Source organism: Balaenoptera physalus (genome assembly GCF_965194825.1).
Source record: "Balaenoptera physalus genome assembly, chromosome: 8".
NCBI lineage: Eukaryota > Metazoa > Chordata > Mammalia > Artiodactyla > Balaenopteridae > Balaenoptera > Balaenoptera physalus.
Window position 1 is genome coordinate 121176588 of NC_138887.1, and position 18714 is coordinate 121195301.

An 18714-nucleotide genomic window follows, 5' to 3' on the forward strand; every position below is an offset into this window, starting at 1 on the left:
TAGTCAGGTTCCGGAAGAAAGGGAAGAAACCTGAACTTAACACGACAGAACCCTGCTTAAAAAACAGGATTTGGGGGGAATATATGAAACTGGAAGAGTGACTTGGACATAAAATTATACTTGGTTGGTGGGGGGGGTCATGTCGTTTAGGCGTGTCTTGACAGACTGGAAAGGGCGCTGCAAGATGCTGGTTTTCAGAGAGCTAAAGGGGTGTGTGATGTCCCAATAAAATTCAAGTTCACTTAGAAGCAACAAGGTGTTTTAAGGCCTTATGGTACATACACACACACACAGACACACACACATGTGTATGTGTATAGATAGATAGATAGGTAGATGTCATATTTCTTAAAGTAGACTGAGACATTTTTAGGACTCAGGACAATTAGAATTTCTGGCTCTGATTTTGAAAAGCAAAATAAACCCTCCATTCCTCCAGTACCAAGTCCTGTGGTGCACAGTCAGAAAAGGAGATTAACCAGTGAGAGAACTTCAGCAGGTGAAAACTGTTGTGCCATCAAAAATCATAAAGCCTTAATGCCTCAAAGCTCCCTTAATGCATTTCGTTAATTTTACCTGCTCGTTACAGGGACGGGATGGGGGGATGGGGAGTGGCCATTTCACCGTGACCTTGCCAATAGCCCTCTTTTCCAGGAGTTGGGAGAACACGTGTGCCTTGGCATGGAAATCTCTGACTTCTGATCCCAGCTCTTCCCCCTCCTAGCTGAGGGACCTTGGGCAAATCTGGTCTGATTCCTCATCTGGAGATAATGTCCATCACACCCTTGCTGTGAGGAAAACATTTGTTAAGCACAGAATACTGTTCTTAGCACTGAGATTTCAGTGTGCTGTTGAATGAGTACTTACTTTGTGTGTTGGCATAACAATGATATTTGAATGGACCTTCTGATTTTCAGCATTTAGTGAGGGCTTGTGTGTCCATTCCAAGAGGGGTTGTTCTGTGAAATCATAGAATTTTGACTTTTAAGGCATTTTATAGACCATCTTGCCCAGTGATTTTTGGGCTTTTGTTTTAATAACAGCAACCTATTCCCCAAAGAAAATAAGGCAAATCCAACATGTAAAAGAGGTGAAAGCACTGCCCTAGTGACCCTGGGACATGTCATCAGAGCTCCGGAGCAACCTGGAGTACAGCTTACAAACCAGATACCTAATTCAGCAGTAGGTTTTTACACAGGGGGAAATAAGGCTCAGAGAGGTTAAGTAAATTACCGAAATCACACAGCCAACAAGTTGCAGATTCAGGACACAAATCCTTATTTTTTGCTCCAAATCAAGCAATTCCGGGTGAGACATGGTAAAAAATATATATATAATAAAAATAAACACAAAAACTGGTATTGGCTGGAAACTGCAAAGGAAATAAAAGAATTTAGTATTATAGATGCATTAAAAAATCCTTGTCTACAGATCAGTTGAGAAAAGGTATGTACTTAGGGCAGCAGGGGGTTTACTGCAATTCTTTGTCTTCATGTCCTGTGAGAGACAGAGTTGTTTCTTCTTTTTATTGCACCGTCCCTGGAGGCATTAGGTTTTTCATGGCAACTTTTCATTTTTAATTAGTATTTAATGAGTTGCTTTTGAAACTAGGGGAAAAATGAGGATATAACAAATGTTTTCCTCCCCAATTTTTAAAAGTAAGCAACAATTAATAAATTCTGCTTGCTTTGAAAGTAGGCAGTAGGTAATTTTCAATCTCACCTTACACTTGAATAGCTTTGAAGGTAGTAGTTATACAACAGGTGTGGGGAGATGAAAGTCAAAGAAAGAGGATTCCCAGCAAAGCACCTGGACACACCGGGGACTCGGCACAGCCGGAGTTCTGATGTTGAAACATCTGGAAATTTTATCAGTTCACAAGCTTGAACTGAACCAACAGTGCGTTGATCACAACCCTTGGATTACAGATCCCCTTTGAGGGTCTGATGAAAGCCATAGATCTGCTCACCAGAAAAAGTCCCATAATCTCTTGCTGACCTGAGGCTTGCAGAAGCCCTCATGTCTGTCTGTAGACTCCAAGTTGAGTATCTCTGTTTCCTTAATGTGGTTTGTGCTCTGAATTTGTCAGCTGTGTGATTTTGGTGATTTATGTAACCTCTCTGAGCTGTATTTCCTCCTAGCATCTTCTTAAGATACATGGATAGAAATGTGCTCACTGCCCAAACCTTGTGCAAATATTGACTAGGTGGCTGTCACATCTGGGTGCTGTGCTGGGCACAGTGGAGACCCTCACTGCACATAGGAGGGAGTGGGGCTAGGCCGAGGAGTCAGGAAGGAGTGGCTATGACAGCCTGAAAGTGGTCGATGAAGGACCTGTGAGCCATGTGGGTGATGAAAGTTTAAAGAAAGGCAATGGTATAGCTGAAGACCTAAAGTATGTCTTTAATTCATATTTGAGGAACTGTTAAATAGAAGAACTGTTAGAAGAAGTGATATGATTTGATCTTTTTATTTTCTGGGTTACTCTAAAAGGCGAAACTACGGGATCTATGGATTTAGGGATCTATGGATTCCTGGAGGGCAGCTTTAGCTGAGGGTCAGCCCGTGCTCTGCAGGTCACGGGTGACTTGCTGGCCATCTTCTCATCACCAGGACAAACACGATGCCCATCGGCCTCCAATAAGGGCAAGTTTGATGAAGGGCCCTTCTACTTGAAGGTCTCATGCCTCTAATGTGAAACCTATTATACCTTCCCTGACACACAGCTATGAGCCTCTGACAGACACAAAACATGCCCTGTTCCTTACATATCTCCAACACCACGCACCATGCCCGTCCTGTGAACGTGTGTGCAAAAGAAATCAGTGAAGGAGTGAAGGGTATCGCCCTCTCTAAAGCCCCTGCAGTGAATGGCCCACAGAGTTCAGAGGTCTGTGGTTTGATTCATTCAACAAGTAGATTAAAATTTTGGAGCCCTAGGGCAAAATAAAATCCAGCCCCCTGAATGACCAGCTCACCTTGCTGTTCCTGATGTTTGAAGTGTCACTGCCACGTTTCCTTTCCCCAAATCCCACCTCCACCAGACCTGCCTGAAACCGTTTCTCCACCACAGAAGCATCAGTTCTTTGCCACGGTTACAGGCCAGGCATGGACATTCAGTCTTGCATGACTCATGTCTGTAACGTAAGTAAATGTTCTCTCATTTACCAACCGGGTAGATAAACAAGAAAACCAACTGGTGAGAAAAGGCGACTGGTGGAAAAATGGACAGTGTGCATCCCCAAAGCCCTTTGCTGTTGTTGAAGCAGAAGCACCAAGTCTTTTTCCTCCATGGAAGCAATTTGCTGAAATAAAAAATGATAAGATACAGATTGAACCACCTTCCCCCAGATGCAGAGAGAGTTGACTTGGACATTTGAGCTGGTCCTCTGAAACCAGCTGGGACAAGTGCTTTCAGGGAAAAAGAAAGAAAGGAAGTGGATCAAGATGAACAAGAAGAGAAGGTCTGGGGGCTTCCCTGGTGGCGTAGTGACTGAGAATCTGCCTGCCAATGCAGGGGACACGGGTTCGAGCCCTGATCCAGGAAGATCCCACATGCCGCGGAGCAACTAGGCCCGTGAGCCACAACTACTGAGCCTGCGCGTCTGGAGCCTGTGCTCTGCAATAAGAGAGGTCACGATAGTGAGAGGCCCACGCACCGCGATGAAGAGTGGCCCCCACTTGCCGCAACTGGAGAAAGCCTGCGCACAGAAACGAAGACCCAACACAGCCAAAAATTAATTAATTAATTAATTAATTTAAAAAAAAAAAAAGAAGGGAATGTCTGGAACGTTCGCCCTATTTGCCCTCTGCGAGGTGTGATTGTCAACTTTGTTTAACTTTTTCATGAGGCCGTAGAGGTGCAAGAGTGATTTCCGGTATGGGTAACAGGATGCAATGCTTTCTTAAGAAGAAAGAAATGAAACAGTGAGGCCGTGGTTTATAGAGCCAAGGTGGTGAGGCAGGGGTGGTTTAGGAGAAGGAGTACCAGCTTTGGGTTTGAATTTAAATTCCAGTTCTGTCACCAGCTCGGTGGCATTGGACTCTTTGGATGACCTCAGTTTCTATGTTGAGCAAATGCTAGACAGATAATAGCTGCAAATACTGTCAGTGTGGTGGTTACGGTATCACACCAGGTAAAGGAGTAGAAACATGATGGCGTAATGTGATCTGGGTCAAGGTTTTTATTGTCTCCACGGCCCGAACAGTCTAGCTGTAGGAAGAAGTAACCAAATGGACGCAAAGGTTTACTTCACATAAATGTGTTTGCTGCATTGAATGAAGTAGTTTACTTTTCCTTAACTGCTGTTGTGTTTGAAATTGCATAGATAGTAAGTTGCCCTTGAAGCAGTTAATCTGCAGTTTTTGGCTCTATTAAATTCACTTAGGCGTGTGGGTGTGGCTTGAATAGTTATGTTAGGGTACTTGAAACTTAGTTGTGGTTTTTTCCTTGTCAGAAATGTATTTGCAACTTAATTGTTTATCCAATTTGGTTCTGTAGTGATCCTGCTATGAACACGGAGATGTTAGCAACTAATGTATGCAACTTTGCCTGCAAAGTCGACTCTGTATTTTAAAGTTATTAAAATCTTACAGTGTAGCCAGGTTTTAAGAGTACTGGACTTGGTTTCTGAAGAATTATGGGTCCTTGTAATGAATGGGTATATGATTAGAATTTTTTATTAGTTTACTTCTATGCTGTAATATCCCTGTTGAAAATTTTAGATTTATGTAATTGTGTTGTCATTGCTTGAATGAGGAAATCATACTTAAAGTAACAGACAGTAATTGAATTCAAGAAAAATACTAAAGAAAATAAAGATAGCTGTGCACCAAAAGGCTGGCTTGTGCCTTTTGTGAAGCTTGAAGAAAATGTTCTCATCAAATGAATACCAAGGAAAGGAAATACTAAATTTATGTGCATTTTTCACTCATCTTAACTTCGTGAAAAAAACTTATAATACCTTTTAATTCTGTAGAAGCTTCTGAGCTGATTCAATGTCTTGAATTTTAGGAGTACACAGAGCAAAATTCCATGAATGTGCCTTTGTTGGAGAATCCTCAGTTCTAGCCTCAAATCACATGTTTGTTGGATTTGAAAATATTCACAGAGACTGTGTATTACATAGTTTTATTTAGAAAAGTGTGAGAGATTTTAAATGATGTAGGACTCAATATTTATCGTCCCTTTCCATGTTTGGGAATGTCAGTTATTTTCTAATATTATCCTGTAAAGAGGTGTAATGAATTTAAAGATAATGAGAGAGATCTGGGGGGATTCTTAAGCCCCAAATCAATTACATGCGTATCAACCACACTCTCTCCTGTACTCCTTACATCTCTGCCAGCACCCCTGCCCACCCCGATCTCCTGACCACTGGACCAGAAAACGAGGGATTGCCTCACTGAAGGCCCTTGAACATTATTTGTACACTGATAAAACTTATTGGAAAGATAAATCCCGTGACTGACTTTTGTTGAGTAGTTTGAAGTGGCCCCAGTTGAGGCCCATTGCAGCAAAACTAGAACTCACTGGCAGATAAGTTATACCTGCAAGGTGAGGATGGAGAGATGTGTTTCTGTCCCTTTGTTCATCAGGAGGTATTATTTTATTTCTTCTCGGGCTGATTAAGTAACAATCCAGTACCACTTGTTCCCAGCCATATGCAGGGGCATATATGTTAGAGGAAAAAGAAATGGCTTGAGTGCAGTTGATCATTTCAGAGGTATGCTCTTTCTTACCTCTCTGTTGGCAGTTACAGCCACTGATGTGGGAGATGGGAGCATATGCATGCGCGTCTGTCCTGCCATCCATCTGTCCTCTCCTGCCCCTCTGGCTTGGATGGACATCAGTTTGGTGCCCTCAGCTGATGTTTACTTGGTTCCCAAGACTTGCAGCTAGGGAAGGAGGCTGTCATGTCCAAGGAAATAATATAGTAGAGACTCCCAAGGATTGCCCAAATGCAGTCTCTCTAAAGCACTTGTCATCGTGAATTTCCTCAACAGTCTCACTGATTTTTTGAAACAAAAATTGTACCTGATGATTATCTATTTCATGTAAAATTCCAAAGACTGTTTTGATGTAAGGATTAAAATAAAGCGATCACTTTTTTGCCCTCAAATTGTTTTTGCTCTAGATCAGGTGAAATTTTTATTTCCAAAGACAAAAATAAAACTCCTGATTTCTCTCTGTATAATTTTAATATCTAGAATAGAGTAATAATACTGTTATATATTTGTATAACATTTGAACACCAGTGCTGATAAAAATGTAGCACAAGCCACATATACAATTAAAAAATTTTTGGTAGTCACATTAAAAACTTAAAAAGGAATAGATGGAATTAACTTTATAATGTTTTATTTAACCCCAAGTTTTATTATTCCAACATGAAACCAATATAAAATAATATTAGCAAAATCTTTTCATTCTTTTTTGTCCATATACTAAGTCTTTGAAGTTGGGTGTGTAGTTTACGCCCACAGCACATCTCAAGTCAGACTAGCCACCTTTAAGTGCCAAATTTCCTTGTGTGTCTAGTGTTTAGCTTTTGGATAGCAGCTCTATACTGTATTTGGTTTCATAGAAATTACCCCATATCCTCTAATATCTTCAATTCTACAGTAAAATGAAGGATTCATCCCCAGGTAATAGAAACTGTATCTAAGGTCCCTATTATGAAGAGGAAAATTAGACTGTCGTGTTTCTGTTTGAACTTACATTGGCAAATGTAGTAATTTTCTAAAGTTTCGGAAAAGGTAGTCTTCTTCCTATATAAATATTTACTGAGAACTAACTGAGAAAAAGGTAGGATTCATTCAATAGGTGTATTTACTGGGCATCTACTAGGTGTCAAGCACACTGCTGGACACAACGGATCCAGAGGAAATATAAGCATATTAAATATAGCAAGTTTTGATTATGTGCTAGACATTGTTCTCTGTATTGATAGAATGTACACTTGTAGCCTGGATTAGCTTTCACCAAAGAAAATGTGTTACGATTTTACAAAACTTGCTTTCCTTCTGTCCCTTTCTACCCTCCTTAAGATGAATCCTGGCTCTAGGATAAGGCAGCAGCCTCAGCTAGCTGAGAAGGGGGTTGGGAGAGGGCTTTGAAGCAGTAAAGGTTTCTTTTTGTTTTTTTGTTTTTTCCCCAGTTACTTCATTATCGCTGCTCCCTGGGGATTGTTGAAGATTGTAAGTGGGAGATGGCCATGTGTCAGGAGGTTCAATCATTGTTCTTCCCTCCCCTGCAGATAGTGGCCTGTGGACTTTTGTTTGTTTTAAGCAAAAGGGGTATTAATTGTAAAGATGCCAGGATTGAAGATACGGAATTGCAGAGGACTGAAAAATCAAGCCTCTTCTCCCTCACACAGAGAGGCTGGCTGCCAGCAGTTTCCACCACCACACCTCCTAGCTCCGTCCCTAAGAGAACACTCCCATCCCCTCCATCCCCAGCCTGGAAAAGTTCATGGTAGGTCTCTGCCTGGTCTGGCCAAAGTCACATGTCCATCTGCAGATCTGTCACCTTGTCTTGGGACAGAGGTACTAGGATTCCACATACTGAATCGGGTTACGTAACTGTTAGGAAGTAGACTTCAGATGCTCCTGTATATTATGACACCATGCATGGCGTGTGTTTATGGAGGGAAAAGCATTGGAGTCGTGGAGAGTACAGCAGATGGTTTTCCCCTCAGCTCTTCTTCGGGCAGAAGCAACACGGTCTGACCAAATCTGCATTTCTTACACACACCCGCATCGTGCTCTGACACTTTAACAATAAACTGTCACAGCAAAAAGGTCAACAACAGAAGGAAGACAATTTTCATTTGTTCTAAAAGGTTGTACCTGCGATATTCTGTGTCATGAAGAGCATCATGCTTAGTAATTCATTTTTCAGCTGCGTTAGGCAACATGGAAGGTTGCAAACACCAGGAACCCTAACCTCCACCTTCAGGTTTCTGTGGCAGGGGAATTAGAGTAGATTCAGGAAACCATAGCAGTATAGGATAGAACAGAAACTAGACTCTAACAAACTTCCTAATTCCAGGTGCACTCAGGAAGATAGCGCATTTATTGGATATCTACTATGAAGAAAAAATTATCAAATGCTGAGAGGGGTTTTCATAGGCAGTAAACATTACAGCCTTTGTCTTCAAGAAGTTTGAAACATAAAACACGCTCACGTTAGCTAAATAAGCTTACTTCAAATGCCTGTACTGTGTCACATAACTGTGAAGTTATCCACCTGGTTTCAACAGCCACGCAAAAATAAAATCAGGTGATGTGGATAAAAGTTCACGCCGTATAAACCGAGATGGTATTACTGTGATCATACCTTCTGGTTTATAGTTCATCGTGGAAGCCAGCCTGCTTGCAGAGAAGAATGGGCCCATTGACCCTGTTCTGGGAAAAATAAATGGAATAATGAAGAAAATTCAAAGCCAAATAAAATGCCATTCCATACACATCTTGAAAAAGTTTATAAAGTAGTTTAACCATGGAGGGTTATTGTAAGCGCGGCAAGAAACTCGAAGGATATTGCTTCCTTTCCAAGACGCACTTTTCCAAGATGGTTCTAATGTTAAAGACTCTCTTGGAATTTATGTATAGTTCTTTAAATCGGCACAGTTAGCCTAAAGCAAAAACTCTATAGTTTGTTTAAAAAGGAAAGAGAGGAAGGAAGCTGTTCTGCACAAAAGGCTGTAGGAAATGAGGGCTCCATGGAAAGAGCGTTTGTTTGGATGATTGCACGTGTATGGGTACCAGCTGCCATTTGACCCACGTTTGGGGCAAGCTCTGATCTTGGTGATGGAGGGTTTTGTCAAGCTCTACACAAAAGGTACATGTCCCTTTTCATCATCAACTAACTTCTCTCTGGAACTTGCTGCTTTTGGTACCCCAACCATGAGGTTTTATTGACCCATTTGCCATCTCTCATATAAGTAGATGGAATCATCTTTCTTGATGGGAAAACTCCAAGAGTAATAGTACACTTGTCTCCGAGCACTTAAGCCTGCCGTTTTTACAGATTTCAGTGTTAGCTCCTTTCTTCTTTTTCTGTGAACCGTAGGCCATTGGGAGGAGGGCATGAGGCATGCTGTCTTTAGTTTTGGTAGAATTTCCATAACAGTTCTAAAGTTTCCTTTTTAGCTGATAACTGAGTGAGTAATATTTGGATCTGAGCTACTTAAGGTTTGAAACAGATAAAACCAACTTGAGATCATTAGATCAAAAGTTTGATGGGTTTGCTATCAGTGAAGGCTGCTGAGAGGTACAAGTGAGATAATTACAGGTGAAAAGTTTACAGAAACTCTAGTAAAACAAGCGCACATCATTTATATATACGTCGTCATATTTTCCTTTTACAGTAAAGAGGAGAGTGAGGACAGGAGAAAAAACGAAGTACAGTGTGTGATTTCTTCAATCAGGACAGAGTCTTGAACGGAGGGTTAAGTGGGTGGGGTTCCATGAAAGACATTGGACATATTCTTTCTTATTTGTAGGTATCCTAGGGATTAAGTTAGGCTTCTGTAACAACTCCTGCTTAATTTCCCAGTCACAATTACGTACCATTTGTGCAGCAAGTTACCTGAGAAGCTATCTATTCTATCCTAAACGTCCCAGTCCCTCTTTACTTGGTTTAACTATGTTTCAAATACTTTATAAAAACTTGTTTGCTATAGTGTGTGTGTGTGTATATATAATATACATATACCACCTCTTCTTTATCCATTCATCTGTTGACAGACACTTAGGTTGCTTCCGTATCTTTGCAACTGTAAATAGTGCTGCTGTGAACGTTGGGGTGCATGTGTCTTTTCAAATTAGTGTTTTCGTTTTCTTCAGATGTATACCTAAGAGTGGAATTGCTGGATCATACAGTGGTTCTATTTTTAGTTTTTTGAAGAACCTCCATACAGTTTTCCAAAGTGGCTGCGTCCATTTACATTCCCACCAGCAGTGCACAAGGGCTCCCTTTTCTCCACATCCTCACCAACATTTGTTGTTTGTCGTCTTTTTGATGATAGTGACAGGTGTGAGGTGGTGTCTCATTTTGGTTTTGATTTGCATTTCTCTGCTGATTACCAACGTTGAGCATCTTTTCATGTGCCTGTTGACCACCTGTATGTCTTCTCTGGAAAAATGTCTATTTAGGTTTTCTGTCCATTTTTTATTAGGGTCGTTTGTTTTTTTGATATTGACTTGTATGAGCTGTTTGTATATTTTGAATATTAACCCCTATATCAGTCATATCATTCGCAAACATTTTCTCCCATTCAGTAGGTTGTCTTTCCATTTTGTTTATGGTTTACTTTGCTGTGCAAAAGCTTTTAAGTTTAATTAGGTTCCATTTGTTTATTTTTCCTTTTGTTTCCTTTGCCTTAGGAGACAGATCCAAAAAATATTGCTACGATTTACATCAAAGAGTGTTCTGCCTGTGTTTTTTTCCAGGAGTTTTATGGTTTCTGGTCTTACATTTAGGTCTTTAATCCATTTTGAGTTAATTTTTGTATATGGTGTGATATAATACTCTATTTTCATGGAATACTACTCAGCCATAAAAAAGAATGAAATTTAACCATTTACAAGAATGTGTATAGACCTGGAGGGTATTATGCTTAGTGAAATAAATCAGACAGACAAAGACAAATACCATATGTTATCACTTATATGTAGAATCTAAAAGAATAAAACAATTGAATGAATATAACACAACAGAAACAGACTCACAGAAATAGAGAATAAACTAGTAGTTATCAGTGGGGAGAGAGGGAAGGGGGGAGGGGCAAGATAGGGGGAGGGGATTAAGAGGTACAAACTACTACATATAAAATAAATAAGCTACGAAGATATATTGAACAGAATAGGGAATATAGTCAATATTTTATAATAACTTTAAATGAAGTATAAGCTAAAAATTTTGAATGACTGTGTTGTACACTTAAAACTAATATAATATTGTAAATCAACTATACTTCAATTTTTAAAAATTATCTTTGCTTATGAATTATTCTCTCTTTTTCGCCCATTCAGTGCAGGCACAGCTTAATACTGGCTGTATTTCCATTTGCCTTTTTCCTTTACTTTTCATTGGTCCCTATCAGAACTAAGCTTCGACTTTGTCTTTTCCCCTGACCACAGATGTCCCAGTGTGTGACCTTCCCTTCCAGGTTCTAGCAAGTAGAACCCATTTGTCTCCCTTCTCCCCATCTGAGTCATCCCAACATCGTGGTCATTGCCCCAGGCCCCCATCCTCCATATCAGCTTTGTGAGTATTTTCTGGTCCAGTGGGCACTGTGTTCACCCAGGCGTTTTATGCGTTGTGCGTTTTATGAATGTTCTGAGTTTTAACGGATCTAGAAACCAAACCGTGCTGCTATGTGACATCGCAGGGAACCTGGCGAGCTGCTCAGCCTCTCACAGGCAGCTGTTTGGTTGGTCCTCCCAAGCTCTTGGGATGGGCTCTACCGTCTCCATTTGCCACACGAGGAAACAGAAGCTCAGTGAGAACGTGCCCGAGACCACGTGGCTGGTGCGTGTGCGGGCAGCGCTCAGACTAGGTTCCTCATCCCACGTCCTGCCACTTAGGAGGGACTCAGGGCCTATCTAGCAAATAGCGCTTTCCAGGGAACCTCTTTCCAACAAGGAAAAATATCCATGCGTGGCCTGCATAATCTTGAGCCCCCATGGCCCACCCTTGCTTCTAGGACTGACTTTTCAGTTTTATTTCAGATGCAAACTGCGTCCTCATTATTCTCCGTTACAGTTGATCTCTGCACATTGCCCTAAGAATCACTTTTAAAATCGATATGACTATAGCTGGAGTCTCTCTTCCATGATGGGAATTCCATTCCCAAAGAAATAGAGCAATATTTCTTAATTAGGTATTTATTCTAATGATTCAGAAAGAGAGTCATTTGGTCCCTTTGCTTTATTTTCATTATAAACTAAAGATTTGGATAGTGCTTTCATGACTTATTCAGAACTGCAGCGCGATTGTCGGAATTCAATAAATTTTATTAATAATCAGAGGAAAGACACTTATATTTTCTGTCATACACACATCTCTAAATGTTTAGGCCAGAGGCACATTTTTAATGGATTCAAATAACAAATATAAATTGTGCCTCTCTGTTAACCTGAATATCTTACCTGTTTGGAGGTTTTATTGTCAGGAACTGCCAAATTACTTGCATGCATCAGTTTAGTTGAAACTTAAGCCTGACACTTTTATTGGAAAAAATGGATTTCAAGTTGTTTTTCATACATAAAGGCTGCTATATCTATGCTTCATTGGTGAAGTCTCTCTCAGATGTGGATGACCTTATCTCCATGTTTCAAGGAAAAAATAAAACCTCGTATCTCATATCCTTGAGATCTGGCAAAAAATGATCAATTAACTCTCCAAAGATCTATCATGAAACGGCTGTAGGGAATGAAAGAAACTGAATTGCGTCCAGTTCAGCTCATCAAACTATCATCTCTGGATCAGCCCTGTTCTGTGGCATTCGAGCTGTGGGTTCTATTCATGGTGAGGTAACCCTTGTGTGGCTCTGGTCCCTATTCGGAAACATGATGTGGCCATATCTTTTGGTGGGTCCTAATTCATGGGAGACTACTCTTTCATAGTCTTAAGTCATCCCTGGAGGATAAAAGGGAGAGCTCAAAACCTACATTTTGATGAAACAAGGATGCAGATTTAATTATGATTAAAATTGAACCTATGACCCTAGAAACATAATTTGAAAGGTCTGAAAACTCTACCTGATACCGGTGGATACCAGTGGCATCTCTTGCTGTCCTAGTAGAATTTGTCCAGATCTAGAGAGTCTCATGCTTGCTCAGTGTTACATGTTTATCAAGAACGCATAATTCTGGCATTATATTCTATTGTTAATTTTAGCCTGTAAGTATAGAAATACTCTACAGCATTTGCAGGCTACTATAATCATCATCATATAATTTGTGTAGTTGCTGCATAGAAAGAATACCACTTTGTTTTCCCGTCATGATTTTCTCTAGAGAGCTAGCTGTTCAGTACTGATTCATATCTTTTCCTGAGGTAGATGACAAATAAAATAATCTGATTTCCTATGAGGAAGGAATGAAGAAAGGGAGGTGATTGGTCTCCTTGGTCTGCAAACAGTATCCAGTGAGTCCTTGGAGGGTTGGTATAGCTACGGATACAGGAAGGCACTTGTGCCAGAGTTCCTATTCTCAAGAAGCCCACTACTGGGCATGTACTCAGAGAAAACCACAATTCAAAAAGACACTTGCACCCCAGTGTTCATTGCAGCACTATTTACAATAGCCAGGTCATGGAAGCAACCTAAATGCCCATCGACAGACAAATGGATAAAGAAGATGTGGTACAAATATACAATGGGATATTACTCAGCCATAAAAAGGAACGAAATTGGGTCATTTGTAGAGACGTGGATGGATCTAGAGACTGTCGTATAGAGTGAAGTAAGTCAGAAAGAGAAAAACAAATATCATATATTAACGCATATATGTGGAATCTAGAAAAATGGTACAGATGAACCGGTTTGCAAGGCAGAAATAGAGACACAGATGTAAAGAACAAACGTATGGACACCATGGGGGAGGGCAAGGGTGGTGGTGGGATGAATTGGGAGATTGGGATTGACATGTATACACTGATGTGTATAAAATGGATGACTAATAAGAACCTGCAGTATAAAAAATAAATAAATTTTTAAAAAAGACGTTCACGTATTTTTAAAGAGATAAGAAATACATGGATCTGGGTCTTTGGTTCAATCTTAATATTTTGCTTGAGGTTTGGTTACTGCGTATCATTGTTGGAGTCTGTGTGAAGATGGATGCTTCTGGAAAAAAAATTTAAGCTTCTAGGCAATGTGGGGAATTAAAAGCAGAAACATGGAAGGATGAGTATCAGGAGAAAATAGAAGAATCAGTAGTTATTAGCATTATGAGAATAAAAAGCAGTTTATGGGTTTTAAAAAAGTGCTTTATAGGTAGGGTGACCATATATTCCAATTTGCTTAGGACAATCCTGGTTTATGCCGATGTCCTGGCTTGAGTTTTAATATCATTCCCTTTTATTCTCAGTGGTGTCTTTGTTTGGGCAATAAGTTACATGGTCAACATATGTATTGAGGAAGGAATTAGTATTTGAAAATAGCAACAGATTGGAGATGAAGATTTTGGTGAAATTGATTTTGAGGTCCCCTTTTACTACACCACCATCTGATATTTATGTCAATTTCTATTTGAGGAGTAGTATTGACCATGTTTCTTAGAGGAAAAGTGAAGGTTTAAAAAAAAAAAAAAAACTTTGCTCAGGGTGTTGTGAAATTTTCTTTCTAAGTTGGGACTGGAATTCAGAACTCAAACACTTCATTGCCTGTACTAATTTCCACTCCAATATCGTGGGGGAAATGGAAAAAGGCAAAGAAATAATATGGTATGAAATGTGTGCATTTCTTTCCTCTGCTACGAGTGTGTCCCTTCACTGTCACCATTTACACCGGTTATGTGATTTGGTTTTCCAGGACAGCAAAGAAAAAACACAGATATTATAAGTCTTGTGATCGTTTGCCCAGGCTACGACATTTCTGTTCTGCCTTCACTGGGAATGTGTATTTCTATGAGTAATGCCCACCGCTGATGCTTTGGAAACAGGAGTGCTGTTTGAGTTTGTTTCCTGGGACCCCTCTGAAGGAGGTGGTTATTATTCATATTTGCTGGAACAATCTTCATGAGGTCCACGAGCTCAGGGAGGTGGCAGTCTCAGAACGATAGAGTGCCAATCAGCAGAGACTGAAAGAAAAGGGAAAGATCATTTCCTCCAATCTCCATGTCCCTTTGCCTCACTCAGAGTATTATATATGCTCAAGGTCAGAAAGCGGTCTGCGGGTCAGGCGTTGCTTTGGGTGGATGTGAGCTCTTGGAGAAAGAGTCCATGAGAGCTGATGAGGCCAGATGAGGGGATGAGAGGAAGGAACCAAACAGTAAAAGGCACATGGAGAGCTGGGACCTGGAACCATCATGATGTTACATCCCAAAGCGGAAGTAAACTCGCCTGGCAGTGCAGGGCATGGCAGAGATGCTTAATTAGCGGACCATTCACTGAAGTGCTTTTCTGAAGATGGATTTAATTGGTGATGTAGAATGAAGGGAGAACAGGGACAGGAAACAATCAATTTGATATGGCTGTGGCCCTGAAACTTCTTTGCTGACCTGCCTTTGGGGTCTAAAATAGCCAGGCAAGCCTTGGGAGTCCTATTGATTTCTGTTTAGTATCAAGAAATCATAAAGTATTAAAGTAGAAAGGAGCCTTGGTGATCATTACATTCATTGTGAAATGAGAAACAGTCAAGCCCATAGAAGGAAAGGGTTCACTTAACTCCTGAGTGTATATGCTGATTAGTGGCTGGAACCAAGTTTACAACGCACCCTCCCCCTCCCTGACATCAGCCCCATGTTTCTAGAGAGCAGTAGGGGGCCCCGCGGTCACCCTGTGACAGAGACACAGTATCTGCAAGGCCAGACCCAAAACCTTGGGAAGGGGTTTCACAGACATTGATAAAGGTTATTTATCATTAGGTTGTTTTTCCTAATTCTCATCAAGAAGTTTTTCTAACTTCCTGTGGTAGCACAGCCCGTGTTGTTTAGAAACCCTGAAAATAAATATTTCCAAATGTGGAAAGCCCTGTGAGTATGAACTTGCATCTTCCTAAGACTTACTACAATTTTTTTTTTTTCTTGTAACAATTTTGAGTGAGAAGTTGAAACCACTGGTTTTGAACTTGGATATCTCTTAGGCAAGTATAGATAGAAGGACACGGATGGTTTGTTTCTGAATTTACTTAGATGTTCCCCACTAAAGCTTTGGTGTACACGTTTGTCTTCTTCCTGATTCCAACACATCTTTCCTGTGCACCAGACAGTATTTTCTAGAACAGCATGGTTCACTGGAACTGAGATAGAATTGTTCTGTACCTGCCTTGTCCAACATGGTAGCCACTGGTGTGTGTTACTGTTGAGTTCTTAAAATGTGGTTAGTGTGACTGAGAAACGGAAGTTTTAATTTTAGCTAGTTCTAATTATATAAAATTGAAATAGCCACATGTGGCTAGTGGCTATCATATTGTACAGCACAGTTCTAGGTGCCGGTATTGGGTGGCGGGAAAAAAGATGCATCACCACCCTGACTACAAGGCACTTGCAGCCTCTAGGGGTGGGGGAGGGGAGAGATGGGTGAACAGTCATCACCAGAGAGGGCATCAGTGTTCTGTTACCAGGTCGAATGAGGTCCTGTGGGAGCACAGAAGAAAGGGCAGGACTCTTCCTTTGGGTGCGGAGCATCTGGGAAATTTCAGCAAAGAACTGATACTCGACTCTTGATGGATAGGGCGAGTCTACGGCAGACATCAGAGATGAATGGAAAGAGGAAGGAATTTTCAACAATGGGGGCAACGTGTACAAACTCACAGTGGTTCGAAGGAGCGGCGGGACCCAGAGTAATTCTGGACTCTTCTCTCACATTACCATTAAATTGTACTCATTTTCCCATTGTTGGAAATCCCTTCTCTCTCTGTCTGTCTTCCTCTCTCCCTCTCTCTCTCTCTCTCTCTCTCTATGTGTGTGTGTGTGTGTGTGTGTGTGTGTGTGTGTGTGTGTGTGTGTGTATAATATTCCCTCCTTCTTTGGGGAGGTGAACTAGCAGATGGTTCTGGAAAGAACTCACCCTACAGTATTCTGCACGTTTCAGCCCCTGTTTTACCATGACACGCGGTGTCTCAGTGTGACCTCAGACAAATCAATCTGCTGTTTGGACTTCAGACTCCTCTTGTGGAAATGAGGGGTTACAACTCAAAGCCAGAGGCAGGGATGGAGCAGTTGGGTGACTCCTTCCCACCTCTAGCAAGTATTAGCTTCACTCTGATTGACCCCAAGTAGCCCCTGCCTGCACAGATCCTGAGATGGCCTTCCCTCAAGACTATGAACACGTCCTTGGTGTCATCTTTGATGCTGCGTGATATTTAACCAAGGATTCCCAGAGATGCCTCAGAGTTGAACAGATTGTCCAAACTGTGGATGCTGGTTGATCTCTTCCAGCTAACATAACATTTTCATGCTCGGAATGCATGTTTTGTAGCTGCATTGTTTCCTCCCCTTCAGGTATTCGTTCCCAAAGATAAACGCTCTCTCTGGAGCCTGTGTAGAGACTGCATGAATGGTATTTGGAACTGGCAGGCAGAGGTGTGATTTGGGAGATCACTCATCTATCCTTACCTCAACTGACAGTGCTCAGTACACAGGGGCTGTCTGTGTGGCTTCTTCTGAGAAGAACAAAAGATTTACTTTTTTCCATGACCTACCTGCTGGCAAGGTACAAAAGGCCTCTCCCAAGCCCTGAGGGATCTCACTTGAGCTGTACTAATAGGCAGACGGATAACTGGTCGACCAAAAGAGCGTCGATGAGAAGAAAGAACTCACTTTTGTAAATGAACCTCTCAGGCTTTTGATCTGAGACCCTTGAATTCTCTCTTCATCAGCGATGGTTGCACTAATCTGCAGGGAAGCGGATTTTACGACAAATGGAGCAGGTGGGCGTTGCTGGCAGGTGAGGAGGACCCAGCTTTGAAAGATACCCGTGGGGGAGAATACCCATCGATTTGCCGTTCCTGTGCGCCCTCCCCATCGGCAGCACACCTGGAGAGTTTTGTACCTGTCATCTCGAAAGGTGGACAGAGTATCCCACGCGATATGATCCTTAACTCAGCAGGTGTAGTTAAATATGGAGCTCTGGTGTGAAATTAACAGCCTACTGAAAATAGAACCACGTTCTCAGGGTCCATAAAAACACACTCTTTGAGTTTCCCCCAATAGGATTACTATACATGTGCCTAGTAAAGTACAGGATTCTTTAGGATGGCTTGCATATCTAAATACCTACACTGGCATGTATGTTTATCTGGGAATGGGCTGAACATACTATATCTTTCCTATTTTCACCTATTTGTATGATGGGGTCTGTGGGCAAGGATCACAGAAAGTAACCCATGAAGGGATCAAAAATGTATTCTCCATTGTCTTTTTAAAATTTTTTCAGTTATTTTTTAATTTTTTAATTTTTTATTTTATGTTGGAATATAGTTGATTTACAATGCTGTTAGTTTCAGGTGTACAGCAAAGTGATTCAGTCATACATATACCTATATCTATCCTTTATTAGATTCTTTTCTCATATAGGTTATTACAGAGTATTGAGTAGAGTTCCCTGTGCTATACTGTAGGCCCTTGTTGATTATCTATTTTATATATAGTCGTGTGTATATGTTAATCCCAACCTCCTTATTTATCTCTCCCCCACACCTTTCCCCTCTGATAACCATAAGTTTGTTTTCTATGTCTGTGAGTCTGTTTCTGTTTTGGAAATAAGTTCATTTGTATCATTTTTTCAGATTCCACATATAGGTGACATCATATGATATTTCTGTTTCTCTATCTGGCTTACTTCACTTAGTATGATAATCTCTAGGTCCATCCATGTTGCTGCAAATGGCATTTCATTCTTTTTATGGCTGAGTAATATTCCATTGTATATATGTACCACATCTTTATCCATTCATCTGTCGATGGACACTTAGGTTGCTTCCATGCCTTGGCTATTGTGAATAGTGCTGCTGTGAACATTGGGGTGCATGTATCCTT

General features: G+C 40.9%; 1 protein-coding gene across 6 annotated transcripts in view; it reads left to right on the forward strand.

The window, feature by feature from the left end:
• Nucleotides 1-18714, forward strand: part of DPP6 (dipeptidyl peptidase like 6) — a 1128731-nt gene that overhangs the window by 483849 nt on the left and 626168 nt on the right. Inside the window, exon 1 of one of the 6 annotated variants that reach the window (XM_082473775.1) lies at nucleotides 7460-7477. The exons of the other annotated variants lie outside the window; for them this stretch is intronic. Within the exon in view, the coding sequence (XP_082329901.1) occupies nucleotides 7475-7477 (3 nt within the window). The 5' untranslated portion in view covers nucleotides 7460-7474. Of the gene's footprint in view, nucleotides 1-7459; nucleotides 7478-18714 lie in introns of those variants that run through there. 6 annotated transcript variants of the gene reach the window in all.